This window comes from Gigantopelta aegis, chromosome 9, assembly GCF_016097555.1.
Source record: "Gigantopelta aegis isolate Gae_Host chromosome 9, Gae_host_genome, whole genome shotgun sequence".
NCBI classification, from domain to species: Eukaryota; Metazoa; Mollusca; class Gastropoda; order Neomphalida; family Peltospiridae; genus Gigantopelta; species Gigantopelta aegis.
The window spans coordinates 13,897,943-13,916,653 of NC_054707.1; the positions used below are offsets into that span (position 1 = coordinate 13,897,943).

Here is an 18,711-nt window from a genome sequence, read left to right on the forward strand (position 1 = left end):
TTTCCTTGTGCCTGCAGCTTGTAGAAAAGGGTCCACTTGTCTACGTCGGGTACATATAACTTGTATTGGTCTGACATGTTGCTCTTCTGAAGGTTCTACCTCAAATGACGAGTTTTCAAAACTATTTTATTTATATACCTTCTTCCTGTGACTTTCCCTTGCTATTTTAACATTTGAACTTGTGTCTGTCTGTCACACAGAAGTATCAAACATAAATGAACTTGCCATCTCATCTGATTTATAAAATTCCCACACAGAACCCCACTGAGCCAGACTAGGGGACACACTCGGACACATATGTACACTAGAAAAACATATATCAAGTAAAGTAAATCCATCGAGGTACCGTTCCAACCGAGACGTGATTCCCAACTGACCTATAGGTCACAAAGTCATGCTATTTATAAATAACAGATTCAAAAGATACAACAATTTATTACTACACAACAGAAAGAAAGAAAGAAATGTTTTATTTAACGACGCACTCAACACGTTTTAATTACGGTTATATGGCGTCAGACATATGGTTAAGGACCACACAGATATTGAGAGGAAACCCGCTGTCGCCATTTCATGGGCTACTCTTTCCGATTAACAGCAAGGGATCTTTTATATGCACCATCCCACAGACAGGATAGCACATACCACGGCCTTTGATATACCAGTCGTGGTGAACTGGCTGTGACGAGAAATAGTCCAATGGGTCCACCGACGGGGATCGATTCCAGACCGACCGCGCATCGAGCGAGCGCTGTACCACTGAGCTACAGATTCAGAAATGTAGTACATAAAATATATGACAAAGCATACAGTTATTACAAAAACATACAGGTGTCTTACACGTGTTTGAAACATTTAATGTCTGAACACATTGTTCACATGGGGACATATTGGAGAAAGTCTGTAATATCCCATCACTGGATCGTCCATCTTCTCTTCCACCAGTAGGTGCGTAGACCACAGCAGAAGCACATGATGGCATTGTGGTTTCCAGTGTAGTAGAAACCGGCCTTGGCGAGTTCCTTTGGTTTTTGACGTAACTGTATGGGCCATCGAGCATACGTCAGGATCTGGGTATAGAAATGGCTCATTTTGGAATGATGACAGAACAATTAACGTCTCGAATACCAGTCATCCTCATAGGCAGCATCTGTGGCGTACTCACGAGCTGCATCTGTCCATTCGTCTTCATCGTCAGCATCGTAGGAAACAGCATAGTCAGGATCTGTTTCATGACCAGCATCCTTCTGATCTGTGGGTTCATCCACGAGTTCGCCCTCTTCAATTCTATCCCCAATTTCGCGTGTAGCATCCATTTGATCCACATAATGAGAACTCTCCTTCTCATCTTGTTTGGTTGTCACTACTTTACATTTGATTGTATGTCTTTCTGAACATTTGCAGACCAAAACGTCGTCCTCGTCCCTACTGCTGCTGCTTCTAACACTGCTCGAATATCTCGATGTAATTGTGTTCGTTCCAGATAGAGTGCAACAAGACACAAAAATGCAAATATCATATGAAGTAAAACAAACATAGATCTGGTTGTTTTCGGCGAGTGAAAAAATACCTTTTTTTTTATACTCATTGGTCTGGCCTTCGTAGGTCAGGACCGGTCTAAGTAGGGCGAGGCCGGTAGGATGGGACCGGTTCAGTAGGACGAGGCCAGTTCACGTGACACGACCGTGACGTCATCAAGGTCACAGGAAAGTAGGTCAAGGTCCCTTATAGGCCTCCCTACTACTAACGGATTATAAAATATACGTTTACATGGCAGCGGTTTATCACATGTATTGCATATAATCATACAGGTAAAAACCTTTTTTATTTACTAGCTCAAATTGCTCTGTAGTAAAAACACATTTTGGTTATTGGTAAATTATCCATACCACATGGCAATTTATCTAGTGATGCAGACAAAAATTGAAGACTATAAATAAATCTAAATTTGCTAAATGAGAATGAAATATATTTCTGCATGCTATTAGGAATAACATACATTTTGTTTTCAAACTTTCATATTCCTTAAATTATAAGGTGGGAATCATAACCATGTCGATTTTGGAAAACACTGGAATCTAACTTTTAAATTATACAAGTAATGTGCAACCCCTCGGTATCCACCAGTAATATGTAGAGAATGTTATTACCAATATATCATTTAGGTGATATTTTCTTTCTGGTGGTACATTCTTCATTGGTTTTGGTTCAATATTAGCTATTTTATCACTTATTTTTGCTAAACATTTTAACAACACCTCTAGGGGATTTTTTTCATCTATATACATTCATGTTTAAACAGATCTAACAATAACAAATAGACATATATACTATTTAAAATGGTTATTATTTTTGGATATTTTGTCTTCTATTTTTGGTGATACTCCTTTTAACAATGAGAAGGTATTACACACATTATCAGTTTGTATGTAACAACATTTTAAACACAATAGTGTTTTGAGGTTTTTTATATGTTTATTTTGGACATTTAATAATTTACTCAGATCTTAACGCATACATAGTGATTTTTATAGATTAATAAATTAATTGCTTTACTTTCTTTATCTGAGAGATAAGCGGGAATACAATCGGATTTAAACACATTAATACGTAAATTGTTGTCATTTTCTATTGGAATATGTTCTACTGGGGTTGGGAATGTGCAGTTAAACTTTAGTTTGTTAGATATCCCCATAATTACGTATACAGTCTGCATGAGTTTTAACATGTGTAAACAACTCAATATAGTCCATTCTATACAACGATCATCATTACACTAACCATCGTCTTCATTTTCCATTGGAATATGTTCTACTGTGGTTGGAAATATGCAGTTAAAATTTAGTGTGTTTAGATATTCCCTATAATTACTTGTACAGTCTGAATGGGTTTTAGCAGGTGTAAACAAGTCAATATAGTCGATTCTATACAACGATCATCATTACATTAACCATCGTCTTCATTTTGTATTGGAATATATTCCACTGGGTTTGGGAATGCGCACCAAATGAAACAAGTCGAACGCACTATGCTGTTTTTGTAAATATCAAATGCTATGTTGTACTGTGTGTGCTGTCGAGCACACTATGCTCTATTGCGTGTAGTATAATTGCATGTACCAGAAACTCCAGCCGGGACCTCAATTTCATAAAAATGAAAAATGTTTCTATTATTGACTTAAACGTTCACTAATTTGTTTTCCTTTTGCAAATAGAATATACACACATTTTTGTATGGGGCTACAAATTGTGTTCAGCAAATGTGCCGAAAAAACATTTGCTAGGTTATTAAAAATTATTATTAATAAAATAAAAAACCCCACCTACATTAATACCACTACTACTGAAAATAATAATAATAATAACACGCACGCACGCACACACACACACACACACACACACACACACACACACACACACACACACATTGCAACTGGGGTTTTTACGTTAATTATAATTAACCAAAATAGTTTAGTGTATTGTATTTGGTACTTGCCGTGCTCGAAGGTTAATGACACGAGATTGGGCTTGTACCATGACATGATTGTAGAAGCTAATGCAGAATTGTAAACCGAACAAAATGAACCAAACTGCATATCCATAGGTTATTGTGTACATGAGTTACGATCATTTTGCTGATTTGTGGGATTTTTGCCAAAATGCAGTATAATACATACGAATATGAATGTAAGTATTTTTCTAGAAGTAAACGGAAAGGCGGGGGTCTTGTTCTACTTTACAAAAAATAAAGTGCTTTTAAATAATGTTTCCATTGTAAAATATGTAGATTCGTTAATTTGGTTGAAAATCAAACACTGTTTTTTTATCAAATGTACATAAATGCTTTTCCTACATACCCCAGACACACTCTGTTTACAATATTACCTCAGAATATCAACTCCTGACTACTAGTATTATACAACACCAATTACAACATTTTGTGTTTCTTCGTATCAGCCGCTCATTGAACAAGGGAGCTATTTATGGCATAGAAAGATCACAAAGAAAATGTAAATTGTGAAATAAGGACGACATAGAAGATGAATATCATTTTATATTGATATGTCCATTGTATATAGATCTACGATCCCGTTATATTAAGATTTATTGTTGGTTCATACCACCAGTGTATAAATTGTACAATTATTATTTGTTTAAAACGAAAAAGAACTCTGTAATTTTGGTAAATATCTCACAGACAAACTAGTTACGTTCTCAACTCATTTGAATGTCCATCTTCCAAATACACAATCTCTCATGTTTATATTTCTGTTTATGTCTCATTGTATATGTTAAGCCTATGAGCCGCAATGTTTAAAGCAAATAAACTGTACTATACCGGCTCACACCGAGCGAGTTTTAATTACTCAATGAGTAGCAGTAATGCCACTACACCCTCTCATAAACAACTAACAATTAACCCACTGTCATGGACAGCGTGCTTGAACTTTAATTGCATATACCACTACACCCTCTTCTATCTCATAAACAACTAACAATTAACCCACTGTCATGGACAGCGTGCTTGAACTTTAATTGGATATGAGTACAAAAATAAGTTAAAATGAAAACGCGGTTGTTTGTTGGATTTGTTTTTAATTTATTGTCCACAGAAACAAGAACAATGTCAATAAAAACATTTTCTTGGTAAATACATTTTGGGTGTATATTTCAGAAATCAGATCATGTTCTGAAGTGAAGGCGTGTAACAGTCAGTACGGAGATGGTGAATACTGGATTTCTCCACCTCTATATAGACATGCAAAAGTGAAAATCTACTGCCACGGTATTAACAGCAGTACGCCTACCGAGTATGTGACTCTGAATGTGGTAAACACAGCATACTATCCGACGAATGCCAATCCAGACTGTAAGACAAAGATATCTTCATATCACAAGACAGACTACTCCAAAATTCGAGTATATATTCAGGTATATATGATGATACGTACTGTAAGGTTTTGTTATTATTTTGGCATTGTCATCAACAGCAGCAAAAGTGGCGGCACAAGTGACGGTTGTTGCAGTATTTATTATCATTGACTGAGTTGCAACAGCAGTAAGACCAGTAGCTGTAGTAAGACCAGTAGTATTACAAGCAGCACTAGTAAGACCAATAGCTGCAGTAAGACCAACAACACTAGTAAGATCAATAGCAGCAGTAAGACTAGTAGCAGTTAGACCAGTCGCACTAGTAACACCAATAGCAGCAGTAACACCAATAGCAGCAGTAAGACCAATAGCAGCAGTAAGACCAGTAGCAGCAAGACCAGTAGCAGCAGTAAGACCAGTAGCAGCTGTAAGACCAGTAGCTGTAGTAAGACCAGTAGCAGCAGCGAGATCAGTAGCAGCAGTAAGACAGTAGCCAACCAGTGGTAAGACCACTAGCAGTAGTAAGACATGTAATAGTAGAAAGAGCAGTAGCTGTAGTAAGTTCAGAAGCTGTAATAAGATCAGAAGCTGTAACAAGATCCGTAGCAGTTGTAAGACCAGTATCCAGTAGTCAGACTAATAGCTGCAGTAATACCAATAGAAGTAGTAATACCAATAGTAGTAGTAGTAGTAGTAGTAGTAGTAGTAGTAGTAGTAGTACAAGACAACTAGTAGCATTAAGACCAGTAACCAGTGGTAAAACCAACAGCGGCAGTATGACCAGTAGCAGCATTAAGACCAGTAGCAATTGTAAGCCCAGTAGCTGTAGTAAGACTTGTAGCAGTATTAAGACCAGTAGCCAGTATTAAGACCAGTAGCCAGTATTATGACCAGTAGCTGTGGTATGACCAGAAGTAAGACCATTATAGTAGTACGAGTAGTAGCAGCAGTAAGGCCAGTGGTAAGACCAGTAGCTGTAGTATCTGTAGTAAGACCAGTAGCAGTAGTAAGTCCTGTAACCAGTAGCAGTAGTGAGACCAATAGCTGTAGTAAAACCAATAGCTGTAGTAAGACAAGTAGCCAGTAGTAAGACCAATAGCTGTAGTAAGACCAGTAGCTGTAGTAAGACCAGTAGCCAGTAGTAAGACCAATAGCTGTAGTAAGACAAGTAGCCAGTAGTACGACCAATAGCTGTAGTAAGACCAGTAGCCAGTAGTAAAATCAATAGCCGTAGTAAGACCAGTAGCCAGTAGTAAGACCAATAGCTGTAGTAAGACCAGTAGCTGTAGTAAGAACAGTAGTCAGTAGTAAGACCAATAGCTGTAGTAAGACAAGTAGCCAGTAGTACGACCAATAGCTGTAGTAAGACCAGTAGCCAGTAGTAAAATCAATAGCCGTAGTAAGACCAGTAGCCAGTAGTAAGACAAGTAGCCAGTAGTAAAACCAGCAGCAGCAGTAAGATCAATAGCTGTAGTAAGACCAGTAGCTATAGTAAGACCAGTAGCCAGTAGCAAGACCAATAGGTGTAGTAAGACAAGTAGCCAGTAGTAAGACCAGTAGCCAGTAGTAAGACCAATAACTGTAGTAAGAGATATAGCTAGTAGTAAGACCCGTACCCAGTAGTAAAACAAGTAGCCAATAGTAAGGTCAATAGTTGTAGTAAGACAAATAGCAAGCAATAAGACCAATATCTGTAGTAAGACCAGTAGCCAGTAGTAAGACCTGTAGCCAGTAGTAAGATCAGTAGCTATAGTAAGACAAATAGCCAGTAGTGAGGTCAATAGCTGTAGTAAGACCAATAGCTGTAGTAAGACCAGTAGCCAGTAGTAAGACCTGTGGCCAGTAGTAAAATCAATAGCTGTAGTAAGACCAGTAGCCAGTAGTAAGACCAGTAGCCAGTAGTAAGACCTGTGGCCAGTAGTAAAATCAATAGCTGTAGTAAGACCAGTAGCCAGTAGTAAGACCAGTTGCAGTACTAAGACCAGTAGAAGTAGTAAGACCAGTAACAGTAGTAAGACCAGTAGCTGTAGTAAGACCCATAGCAGTACTAAGTAAGTTCAGTTACTAGCAGTAAATGCATTTCAGTGGTATTGAAGTATATTCACTAACATATGACATACACGATGTATCTACTTATCCTCTTCAACAAAACACTACAAGATAACCGATTCTGTGTGTCTAGCGATTAAATGTGTTCTATCTACCAGACCTTTGATCAATTTATTTTTACTGCAGTCAATGGAAGTGAACCGAACAGATAGAACATTTGCGAAGACAGTTTCCGACACGCCGCAAGATTACGGTGAAGCAGCCGATTGCTGCATAATGCATTGCACAGGAAGAGCGAAATGTGGACCAGAAGGAACATTTAGTATAGACACGACTGGAACTGGGCTGATTGTCGACAGAAACGTTAGTTTTTACACTGATAAAACATAAAACAAGACAAAAACAAAAAGCCCCATAAAAACAAAGGAAAGAATGGAAAAAAACAAACAAACGAGGACGGGTAGGGGGAAGAATAATACCAAAACACAACAAAAGCAACAACCTAAAAACAAAGAATACAAAAAAAAGAAGAAGTAAAACAGCACTTGTTTGAATGCGCAACTGAAGTACAACAAAAATAGTCGGCTATTGTATGTGACATATTTGGTATTTAAGGGGCGGGATGTAGCCCAGTAGTAAAGCGTTCGCTTGATGCGCGGTCGGTGTAGGATCAATCCTCGTCGGTGGACCCAATGGGCTATTTCTCGTTCCAGCCAGTGCTCCAGAACTGGTGTAACAAAGGCCGTGGCATGTATTATCCTGTCTGTGGGATGGTTCATATAAAAGATCCCTTGCTGACAATCAGAAAGTGTAGCCCATGAAGTGGCGACAGCGGGTTTCGTCTCTCAATATCTTTGTCGTCCTTAACCATATGTGTGACGCCATATAACCGAAATAAAATGTGTTGAGTGCGTCGTTAAATAAAACATTTCCTTCCTTCTATTTGGTATTTATGACTGAGTCTTTGAGAGAAAACCCGCTACATTTATTCGTCAGTAGCAAGGGGTCTTTTATATGCAACATCCCATAGACAGGATCGCACATTCCACGGCCTTTGATATACCAGTCGTGGGGCACAGGCTGGAGCGAGAACTACGCCAATTGACCACCGACAGGGACTATCTTGATGTACAGTACATCCTTAACTACACTATCCAGTTTTAGTGCCCCCTCCACAGTGATTTATTTTCAGTTACAATCGGTACATCAGGATTGTTGTTGCACTAACGAAAATTGCAGCAGATTATATGTCAAAATTACCAAATGTTTGACATCCAGTACCCCATGATTAATATATCAGTGTGCTCTAGTGGTGTCATTAAACAAAACAAACAAACTTTAACATATAAACATAGCTTAAAGGGACATTCCTGAGTTTGCTGCAATTTTTAAGATGTTATCGGCTAACAGAGACTTTTTTACAATTGTAATTACATATCAAATACATTTTTCTGCATAAAATATTAGTGGCTGTAATTAAACGTGTTTCAGATCACTCTAGTATTTATATTAGGTTAAGTTACATTTTATTTCCTAAACTATTATTTTTTTCGTACGTACGAAATTATTTGAAGACAAAATCCAGTTTGTGCGTCTTACAAAAATTAAGATGACCAGAAACTCATCGAATATACACACTGATATTCTAAACAAGAAAATAAATTTAATATGTAAATTTAATCGTAGAAATATTTTAATAGTCAAAAACATCTTACAATACAGCAAACTCAGGAATGTCCCTTTAAACAAACGTATACATTATTCATAACATATTAAATATATATCACATAATTTTTTATTTTTTTTATACATACACATAATACATTATCCATAGTTTATCACATTCGCATAATATATTAACCATGATCCACCATATAGTTGCATATTTATCACATAATAATACATTGCAGGACATTGTGAAGAGTGATACGTAGATCTATTATAAATATAAATAATCTTTTCTCCGAGCTTAACTTTATTAATGGACAATAATTGTATTATGATATATTAAAATATGTATAATGAAAAAAAAAGATCGACGTTATACTTTAAGTTTGGGTTTAGAGGTTGGCTGCCGTACTGGTAACGTTCTTGTATCGAAAGCCGTTGTAATATGAAATAATTACTGTTTTCAGCTGGACTTTGAGTTGTTTGGTGCGTGTCCCTGGGGTGAGTGGATCCGCAACACTGATGGGACAAGAATCGACTTACGTTGTGGAGGATTGCACGCCGGGTGTAGGCCAAAGACTCGGATGAAGTTATATCTCGGACCAACTGGTAACTGTTGTTGATGTGGTTTTTGTTAGCCATCTATATTGCAAAAAGAAAAACGGTAACAAAAAACCCCAAACAAAAACAACAACCCCCCCCCCCCAAAAAAAAACAAAACAAAAAAAAACAAAAACAAACAACAAACAACAACAACATCATCCCGAGAACCCCAAATAAAAAATCAACAACTGTATTGCAATAAAAAAAACCTCGACCCTATCCACCAAAGACACGCTCCAAACCCCACAAATAACGCTCAACATCAACTTCAGTGTCAGTTATATCTGCTCTCTTCTTCGTTTGTCTATTTCTGCAAGTGACGGGATGTAGCTTACGGTAGAGCGCTTATCTGAGATGTGATGGGTCCCAGGATCGATCGCCCTCCATGGTCTCGTTTCTTTCCTTCGTCCCAACCACGCGGACAGGTTTATCACAGGACGAGGTAGTTCTGTGCAAGGGCATGTGCAGCTTTGTCAGAAGGCGTTATAGCCCATGTGTAAGCAGCGGATTTCCACACCTCTCTAGGGCGGGACTTAGCCCAGTGTTAAAACTCTCGCCTGATGCGCGGTCTGTGTGGAATCGATCCCCGTCGATGTGTCCATTGGGCTGTATCTCGTTCCAGCCACTACACTACGACTTGTATATCAAAGACAGTGACATGTGCTACCCAGTCTGTGACCCATTGCTACAAATGAAACAAATGTAGCGGGTTTCCTCTCTAAGACTATATGTCATTTTCACCAAATGTTTGACATCCAATAGCCAAAGACTATTGTGTGCTCTAGTGGTGTCATCAAACAAATCAAACTTTTACTTTTTCTCTCTAAGACTACATGTCAAAATTACCCAATGTTTGAAATCCAATAGCCGAAATTTAATAAATCAATGTGCTCTAATGGTGTCGTTAAACAAAACAAACTTTAACGTTTCTTCTCTAAGACTACATGTCAAACTTACCAAATATTTGAAATCCAATAGCCGATGATTAATACATCAATGTGTTCCAGTGGTGTCGTTAAATAAAACAAACTTTACTGTTCTCTCTTCTCTATTGACCAAATAATGATGTGACCATATCTTAGACATCAAACGTTTGTATTTAGCATGTGCTGAGGTGTCTTTTAACAAACGTGCCTTTCCTTTCTAATATATTTTCTGTATTAATGAAAGATATTCTTCGTACACAATAGCATTCGCATAAATTATTTGTCTGAATGATTTAAGGCTAGTACGTAATGGGTTCGTATCATTCAGTGGGGAGGTGTTTAGTCCACTATACCGACTTCTTTTTAACTATCCTCTAACTATATAACCATTAACCCTCTATCCGAAAAGAAGCCCAGATAGCTGAGGTGTGTGTGTGTCCAGGGCAGTGTTCTTGAACCTTAATTTGTATAGGCACGAAAATAAATTGAATTGAATTTTTATTTTTTTCCCCGGTCTTTGACACATTTTACCTGGATATACCCAAGACAAATGTCCTTAACGTTCATTGGATGTAAGCACTTGATTTATTGATTCTCGTTCCAACCAATGCACCACAACTAAACAAAGGCCGTGGTATGTTCTTTCCTGTTTGTGGGAAACTGCATATAAAAGATCCCTTGCTGGATTAAGCAAAACGTAGCCGGTTTTTCCTGATGACTACGTGTCAGAATTACCAAAAGTTTGACATCCAGTAGCCGATGATTGATTAATCAATGTGCTCTAGTTGTATTGGTAAACAAAACAAGCCTTAACTTTGATTGATTGATTGATTGATTGAATTTGTTGTTTTTAATTCAGCACCACCGAGTAACAGTGCCATCAATCCGACTTGTTCCTAGACACACGGAGATTCAGAGCGACTTCTCTCTCGGTGCCGGTTGAAGCCGTCAGTCATCTTGATATCCCAATGCGTACGGATATGCTGACTACCCCACTAAATGTTGTCCCTATTGTGTCACTTACATTTCAGTAACGTATGTTACTGCAAAGAATGTCAATCTTTTTCATTATCATCCGAGTACACAGAACATTAATTCCAGTGTTTGGTCTCCACGAAATGTTCACAATTAATTTCCAGATGTATATATTGTTTTAAACTGCGATATAGTGTTACTGTTATTAATTAAATATTACATTGTTTTTAAGTAACCTATTTATGTATTTTCATCTATTGTGTGTGTATGTTGTCAGTTTATTGTCTGTTTTATATCATTTTCTTACGTGGATCGTGTGGTCTGTCGATGTAAGACAAATTACATTTAAGGTCATGAAGTATTCTATCTATCAATCTATCTATCAATCTATCTATTGATCTGTCTGTCTTTGTGTCTGTGTGTATGTCTGTCTACCTACCTACATATCTATCTATCTATCTATCTATCTATCTATGTCTATTTCGTATCTATCTCGTATCTATCTCGTATCTATCTCTCTATATCTCTATCTCTCTATACTGACGTCCAAAGGAAACTTTACACGGCTTAAAATTGTATTATAAAAAACCAACAAACGGTACAGTGGGATATGAAAGTATTATAAAGTTTAACATGTAAACGTCACAATGCACAATGCAAAGTGTTTGCAACGTGGTTTCTAAATTGGTTCTTTTAGATTAGCAACAACATTTATCAAATTATTAAAATTGTTATGAATGTAAAGTTTCTTTTGGACGTTGTGCACGGGAAAAACGTTTAATTATGATTATTATTATCTTTTTAAAAATAGTTTATTTTCCCAGAAATATGTTATGGAAATGTCAGTGATGGGACCCTGAGTTCATTGCCTTATATAATCTTAATATGAAAGTAATATAACATATTGATATCAGAACTAAATAGAGCAATTGCAAAGCGGAAATAAAATATAGTTTAAATAAAGATATATGGTAAGGATAAAAGATAAGTAGATATATTTCCCAATTTGGCATCGTGATTAAAGAATACATGTATGTAATACAAGTAATAAATGTCTCAACTATAGCGTGCTAGAATTCTCAACCAAGGTTCCCAGTTGTCGTCGAATTGTGTATGTAAACCATTTTTATAATATATATACTTTTCTATATTTTCTATCCAGCCAGTGCACCACGAATGGTATATCAAAGGCCGTGGTATGTGCTATCCTATCTGTGAGATGGTGCATATAAAAGACTCCTTGCTACTAACAGAAAATATAGCGGGTTTCATCTGTATGACTGAACGTCAGAATTGCCAAATATTTAACATCCAATAGCCGATGATTACTAAATCAATGTGCTCTAGTGGTGTCGTTACACAAAACAAACTTGATTTGTGTTGAAACAATACTGATAATGAAGCTGGAAGAGGGCAGGCGGTTGGTTTAAAGCAATATATCTCAAAATGCCCAAAGGCAACAGTATGTCATCCACCAGAAATATGTTGATAGGATATGTCCTGAAACCAAATCAACAAGAACATAAAACAAACCGCTTAATGCCCCAATTTCGACTTTTGAGAAAAATCTGTTTTCTCTGCCGGAAAACAACAACAAGATCTGGTCTTAATTTTCTTTTCAGGTAGAGGTGGGTGTGTGTGTGTGTGTGTGTGTGTGTGTGTGTGTGTGTGTGTGTGTGTGTGTGTGTGTTGTTGTTGTTTTCGAGATTATACGTTTAACCTTTTTGACTGATATATATATATTGATGTTTTGTACACATATCTTTATATGTTTATTCCCTAATATCGGACTTTTTCCCTGTAAAAAGTCTATTGCATTACTATAAAAATATGAACAATTATAGTTAAATAAATAAATAAACAAACAAATAAACAAGCAACAATAACAGCAGCAATAATAATAATAATAATAATAATAATAATAAAGTAATTATTATTATAGTATACATGCACCAAAAGTTATTATTTAATATAATTAATATTGTTTTTATTATTATTATTATTATATATTATTATTATTATTATTATTATTATTATTAGTCCCCTACCAGTCCAGCCGGAGGGGATAAAACGTTTCGTCTCCGTCATTCTGTCTGTCTGTCATTATGTCTGTACCTCATATAATTGTTCTGCTTTTGTAGGGGAATGCCTTAAGATATTGAGCAGACATTTTATCACGTACAAATCAAGTTTGATTTGTATGGAGATTTACCCATTTTTGTCCGAGTTATAGCCCTTAGTGAGTTATAGCGGAAATACTTCATCTTAGCTACGTCCCCGTGTCACAAAGTATTTTTCCGTCCTACTATATTTGTAAAGTATGCCGAATATACATCTGTTTTATTGCAACGAGCATTTAATAAAATATTAGGTAATATTTTAGTTTTATAACTAAACGTTATAATTTGCGTATTTCAATGTGTTTTTCTTCTACTCTGTACTTCCGATATTTTGACGTACCTACGTAGTCTGATACACCTGCCGTCAACTGATTTTACGAAAAATGTGTCGGACTACAAACAACGCTGCATAGTTAATCCTTTGTAAACGTGATACAATATTAATAATACGTGAATCATATATATATATATATATATATATATTGTTTCAAATATGTAAACACCTACTTTAGTAGAGACTTCAAATTAAAAATGAATGTATAATTGTGGGTTAATCCATTATCTACCACCTACATGTAAGGTGAGGAAATGGGGTTAAATGACCTGACAACTGATACCATTCACTGAAGGTACTTTTTCATTAATGTAGTATATTATATTACATAATATTTGGCTAATGTCAGGGCTTTAGACTGCACCAAAGATGCACATGTACTATATATGTTGGGGATAGTTTTTGCAAAATTTATAAAATTAAGATTTCAATTTTAATTCAGTATCTAACTTATCAGGGTATATTTCCATTCTATATGTAATGCTAATTCAGTAAGTAAATGCCTTTTTATGTAGACACTAAAAATTAAATATGAATATTAGGGTTTAATCCTTTATCTAAAAGATCACAGTATTTAAAATAACCTTCATGTCTGTTCACTCTTCATGCTAGGAATAGTTCTAGGATAATGAGACACTTGAGATGTCAATAGGGTGGATTTTATAGTACCCAGCCACCGAGGGAACAATGGTATCATCCATAAGGGTAATGTTTCCTTTAACGGGACATACCATAGTTTTTAAACACTAAGACATATTTTTTACTATTAGAGCTGTTTTTGATTACTGAAATCATATTTTACTTACATTTTATTGTTTAGATTATCCATTTCCGTACTTTCGAAGTGTTTTGGTCATCTGAGTGTTTTTAATATAACAAAATGCATTTCTCATATTTTAAAAAACGTGCGTCTGAGAGGTAAGAGTTGTCGATTTTAGTCTATTTTAGAGGGTATTTCATCATTTGAAAGTCACAGACTTATGTTTCACTCAATTGTAACTTTATCCAAATGTGTTACAGGTTTGTAGATCAACTAAACTCAGTGTTAATTTTCATGGGCTGAAACTAGGGTCTGTCCCTTTAATATGGTATATTAATTTACATATTTGTTAGGTAATGTATATTTCAGCTAAGTAAAAACCTTCTTATGTAGACACTAACAATTAAACATATATATATATATATATATATATATATTATTATTATTATATATATATATATATATATATTATTATTATTATTATTATTATTATTATATATATATATATATATATATATATATATATATATATATTATTATTATTATTATATATATATATATATATATACTCGCGGAAAAAGTTCCTGTGCACCAAATGATTGAATATAGAATATAATTTACTTGAAATCTGGTTATAAACATTTCAGTAACTGAACGTGTAATCACTCCCGTCGATATTCCAGCGGTGTCCTGTCAACTGCACGAACTATTCATACTTTGTGATCACACGTTGCATTACTAGCATTCTTGGTCACGTGCTCCTGTTTGACGTCATTTATCTTATCATTGGACTTTAAAACTATTGTATGGATTCTCATCACTCAGAAAAATATTTTTGTTGGTATCTGATCGTCGTCAGTATGATGCCACGCCTGCCAGAAAATGGACTCCTTCGAACGATGGGTATGATTGAGGTTAGAACGGAACAAACGCTGTTGCTAGTAATTTTGGTATTCATTGGCGTTTATCAGAACACTATGCAATATCTGCGGAGATGTTCTCGACAGTTTAGGGCTACTAGGGATCTTCCATGTTTAGGGAGTCGACACGTGACGCCACGTCAGCAAATCGTCAGTATTAAGCGGGTGCACATATGGAATCATTTGGAAATGATACGTTTAACATCCTAATGCATCTCTAAGTTAAGGCCAATCAGTGGAAGAACTGAACGCAACCGGTTAGGTGATAACAAAGTACGACCATGACCGTACATCAGTACGTTGTTCTGTTACATCATCACCGACGGCGCACCAAACATTGTGTAGACAGTACTTCAGGTTCAGAAGGCAGGAGAGGATCACCGTACTTTTAACAGATAAATAGTACATCTATGTAAATCACAATATTTTAAAATTTTAAAAATGTAAGTTTTATTGTTGCACAGGATTTTTTTTCCGTGAGTATATATATATATATAATTATGTTGTCATGTCTGTCCAATAATTTTCTTAACTGTGTGCTGTGATCTGGACTTTTCTTAAGTAATTTTAATATTGGACAAAACAGAATATTTATTTCTACATTTAGTAGTAATTATTTGCATATTTGCTTGTATTCTGTAATGTCTGGAATTATACCATTTATTATAGTTATTGTTTAATGAAATTCTTAGTAGTGCAGTTTGTCGTGTTGCGCACTATAGACAAAAACGAAATTGCGTAACCAGTTATTAGCGATCGTTTGGATGCACAATGCGATCTACATTTAGTTGTATTTCAAAATAATATGTTTATAGTGTATGAAACTATGTTTGAAATAGTTGCCGTAATTTATTTATGGGATATTAGTATATTACGATCGCTAAATGTGTTAATTTAATGCTTGACGCCCGTGTTGTGTCTTGCGGTCTTCGACTTTATTTAATTCCCAAATTCCTGTGCATATAAAAGTTTTGACACAACGTTGACATTAATATTATTGATGTAAATATTTCCATAATTGCAAAATGTCTGTACTTCAACACTGAAAACATCCTATGGGCATATAAATAAACCTGGGATAAATTTCCGTTTGATCGACTGTTTTAACATGGCTGCCGGGATTGATCTTGCCCTTCAGTAAAGTTTATTTTCCCCCAAAACGTGTACAATTGATTAGCTATTTTCTTAGTTTAACGTATCCTAATATTGTTTGTACATTATGACAAATCATTTTATTAATTAATTGAGATAATAACTGGAAATTACTGTAATATTAGTGGTTTTAGGAACTATATCCTTGTACGCTGAGAACCTGTTTACACCTACTGATTGCCAGGCCCGTACACAGAAATATGTCACATTTTATACAAAAATTGTAGACGAAAGGTTATTACATTTAGGTTAGCACATTTCTACTGCGCATTACGACATGGGACCCGCCGTAACTACGAAAACTTCATACAGTTCACATCGTCAGACTATTTTTTGTTTTACACATCCACGGACGGATCTCGGCAGACTACTGGGGGTGCGTAAGCACCCCTCGCACCCCCCCCCCCACACACACACACACATACACACACACACCATCCACCCACCCACCCCCACCTGCGTTACGGGCCTGATTGCTAAGGTCAGATATAACTATTAAAATGCTGTTTTTATAATTTCCTCAAAGGCTTTTTCATTAAAACTATTTTATATTGAAACACATCAACTGTGTAGTGATAGTCTCATTTTTATGCACATTAGAATTTGTTTGTATTATTAGCCTGAATATTCCTAACGTATTTGCAATGCACAATAGCGTGTTTCTGTGTCTGGTCAATAATGTCGTTTTTATAAATATTCTAAAGGCTTTTTCTGTGAATTTTTTTTACGCTAATTTTAGACTAAAAATGCAATTAATAAATGTTAGTTTTATATTTATGCACTTTAAAAATTTCCAGTATTAATTATTTCAAGTTGGTAATGCTTTCGCTATGGGCTAAACAGACGTATCTATAAGAGTTGAAGTTTCTCAGAATCTAGAGTGTGCATTTACAAACTGTAAATTGCAAACGGAGGTTGGATCAAAAAGCAATTACTTTATTTATTGAGCAATTGTGTGCATAACGTAATTATTAAATGAAATGATATTGATTTTGTAAAGTAGATCTCTTCCTAGCGTGACGTAATTTCTGATAGGCTGTTATGACGTCACGTGGTACTTAAAAAGTATAAAAGGCTGACGTCAATGGACGTCAACGGTTGTTCTCTCACTTGTCCGCGGTCTGACAAGCAAACATTAAAAACATGCCCCTTTGTCCAACTGTCCAACTTTATTACATTACCTTCATTTAAATTGACACTGGAATAATTTTAACTTGTATTTTTAAAGTATATTTTATTAAATTAACATCTCTATTTAATTAACTTGTTTTATGGAATTAATATTTATAAGCAACTGAAAACTGTTTACATTTATTGGAGATACAATCCTTACTGGTTTAATATACCTGTAGCTGAAAGGAAGAGATTTATCTACCTGTTGAAAACTTACCTGTGAACATTAACTTTATTTTCATTTACTCATAACTTTTAAATAAATTTATAATTCTGAAAACTGGAACACTTCGACTTTGTCATCTGTGGATGTTATTTTATATTCTCTGGACATTGTTGATATCCTTGGGACACGGCCACAACAATATATATATATATATATATATATATATATATATATATAGATATATATATATATATATATATATATATATATATATATATATATATATATATATATATAGATATATATAATCTAACTTTACTATATGTTTATTATCCATGCTAGAAATAGTTGTAGGAAAATGATACACTTAAGAATTTAATAGGCTGGATTTTAGAGTACCTTAACCACCTTACGTACCAGATCATCCACCGAGGGTACTTTTTTCTTAATTTGGTATACTAATTTACGTATTTTTTAGTTAATGTATATTTGAGCTGAGTAAACACGTTCTTGTGTAGACATTAACCATTATATATGTATATAATGGATTAATCTATTATCTAAATTATCAGGGTAGATTTCAAAATAATAAGATTAAAAAAATCCACAACAATACATACATACATACATGCATACATGCATACATGCATACCTATGGATGTCTGGATAGCGAAGAACGTATTGGGACAAGTATGAAAGGTGCAGGCAATACGGTGTCATAGGTTCGAGGCCCAGCAACGGCATGGGCCAATTTGTGAGGCTAGAAAGGATTTAATTATCCCCTGCGCCAGTGCGTTAATATCTATGTATGCAATAGTCAACCGCGACCTACATACAATATATAGATATCCATCCATCAATCCATCCATCCATGCATACATATACACATACATAATCCACACCAAGACAATCCAGTTGTCAGTGTCCTAAGCCATGGCATAGTCTGTTTGTCAAACCCTCATTTTTGGCTGCACCTTGTATTTCGGATCGCACA

General features: G+C 35.4%; 1 protein-coding gene across 1 annotated transcript in view; it reads left to right on the forward strand.

Annotated features, from left to right (window-relative positions):
* LOC121381457 overlaps positions 1-11,549 on the forward strand; it is a 31,391-nt gene extending 19,842 nt beyond the window's left edge. The window contains exons 4-7 of the mRNA XM_041510774.1: positions 4,675-4,931; positions 7,107-7,283; positions 9,056-9,197; positions 10,977-11,549. Coding sequence (XP_041366708.1) covers positions 4,675-4,931; positions 7,107-7,283; positions 9,056-9,197; positions 10,977-11,017 — 617 coding nt within the window. The 3' untranslated portion in view covers positions 11,018-11,549. The remainder of the gene's footprint in view (positions 1-4,674; positions 4,932-7,106; positions 7,284-9,055; positions 9,198-10,976) is intronic.
* Positions 11,550-18,711: the final 7,162 nt, after the last annotated feature.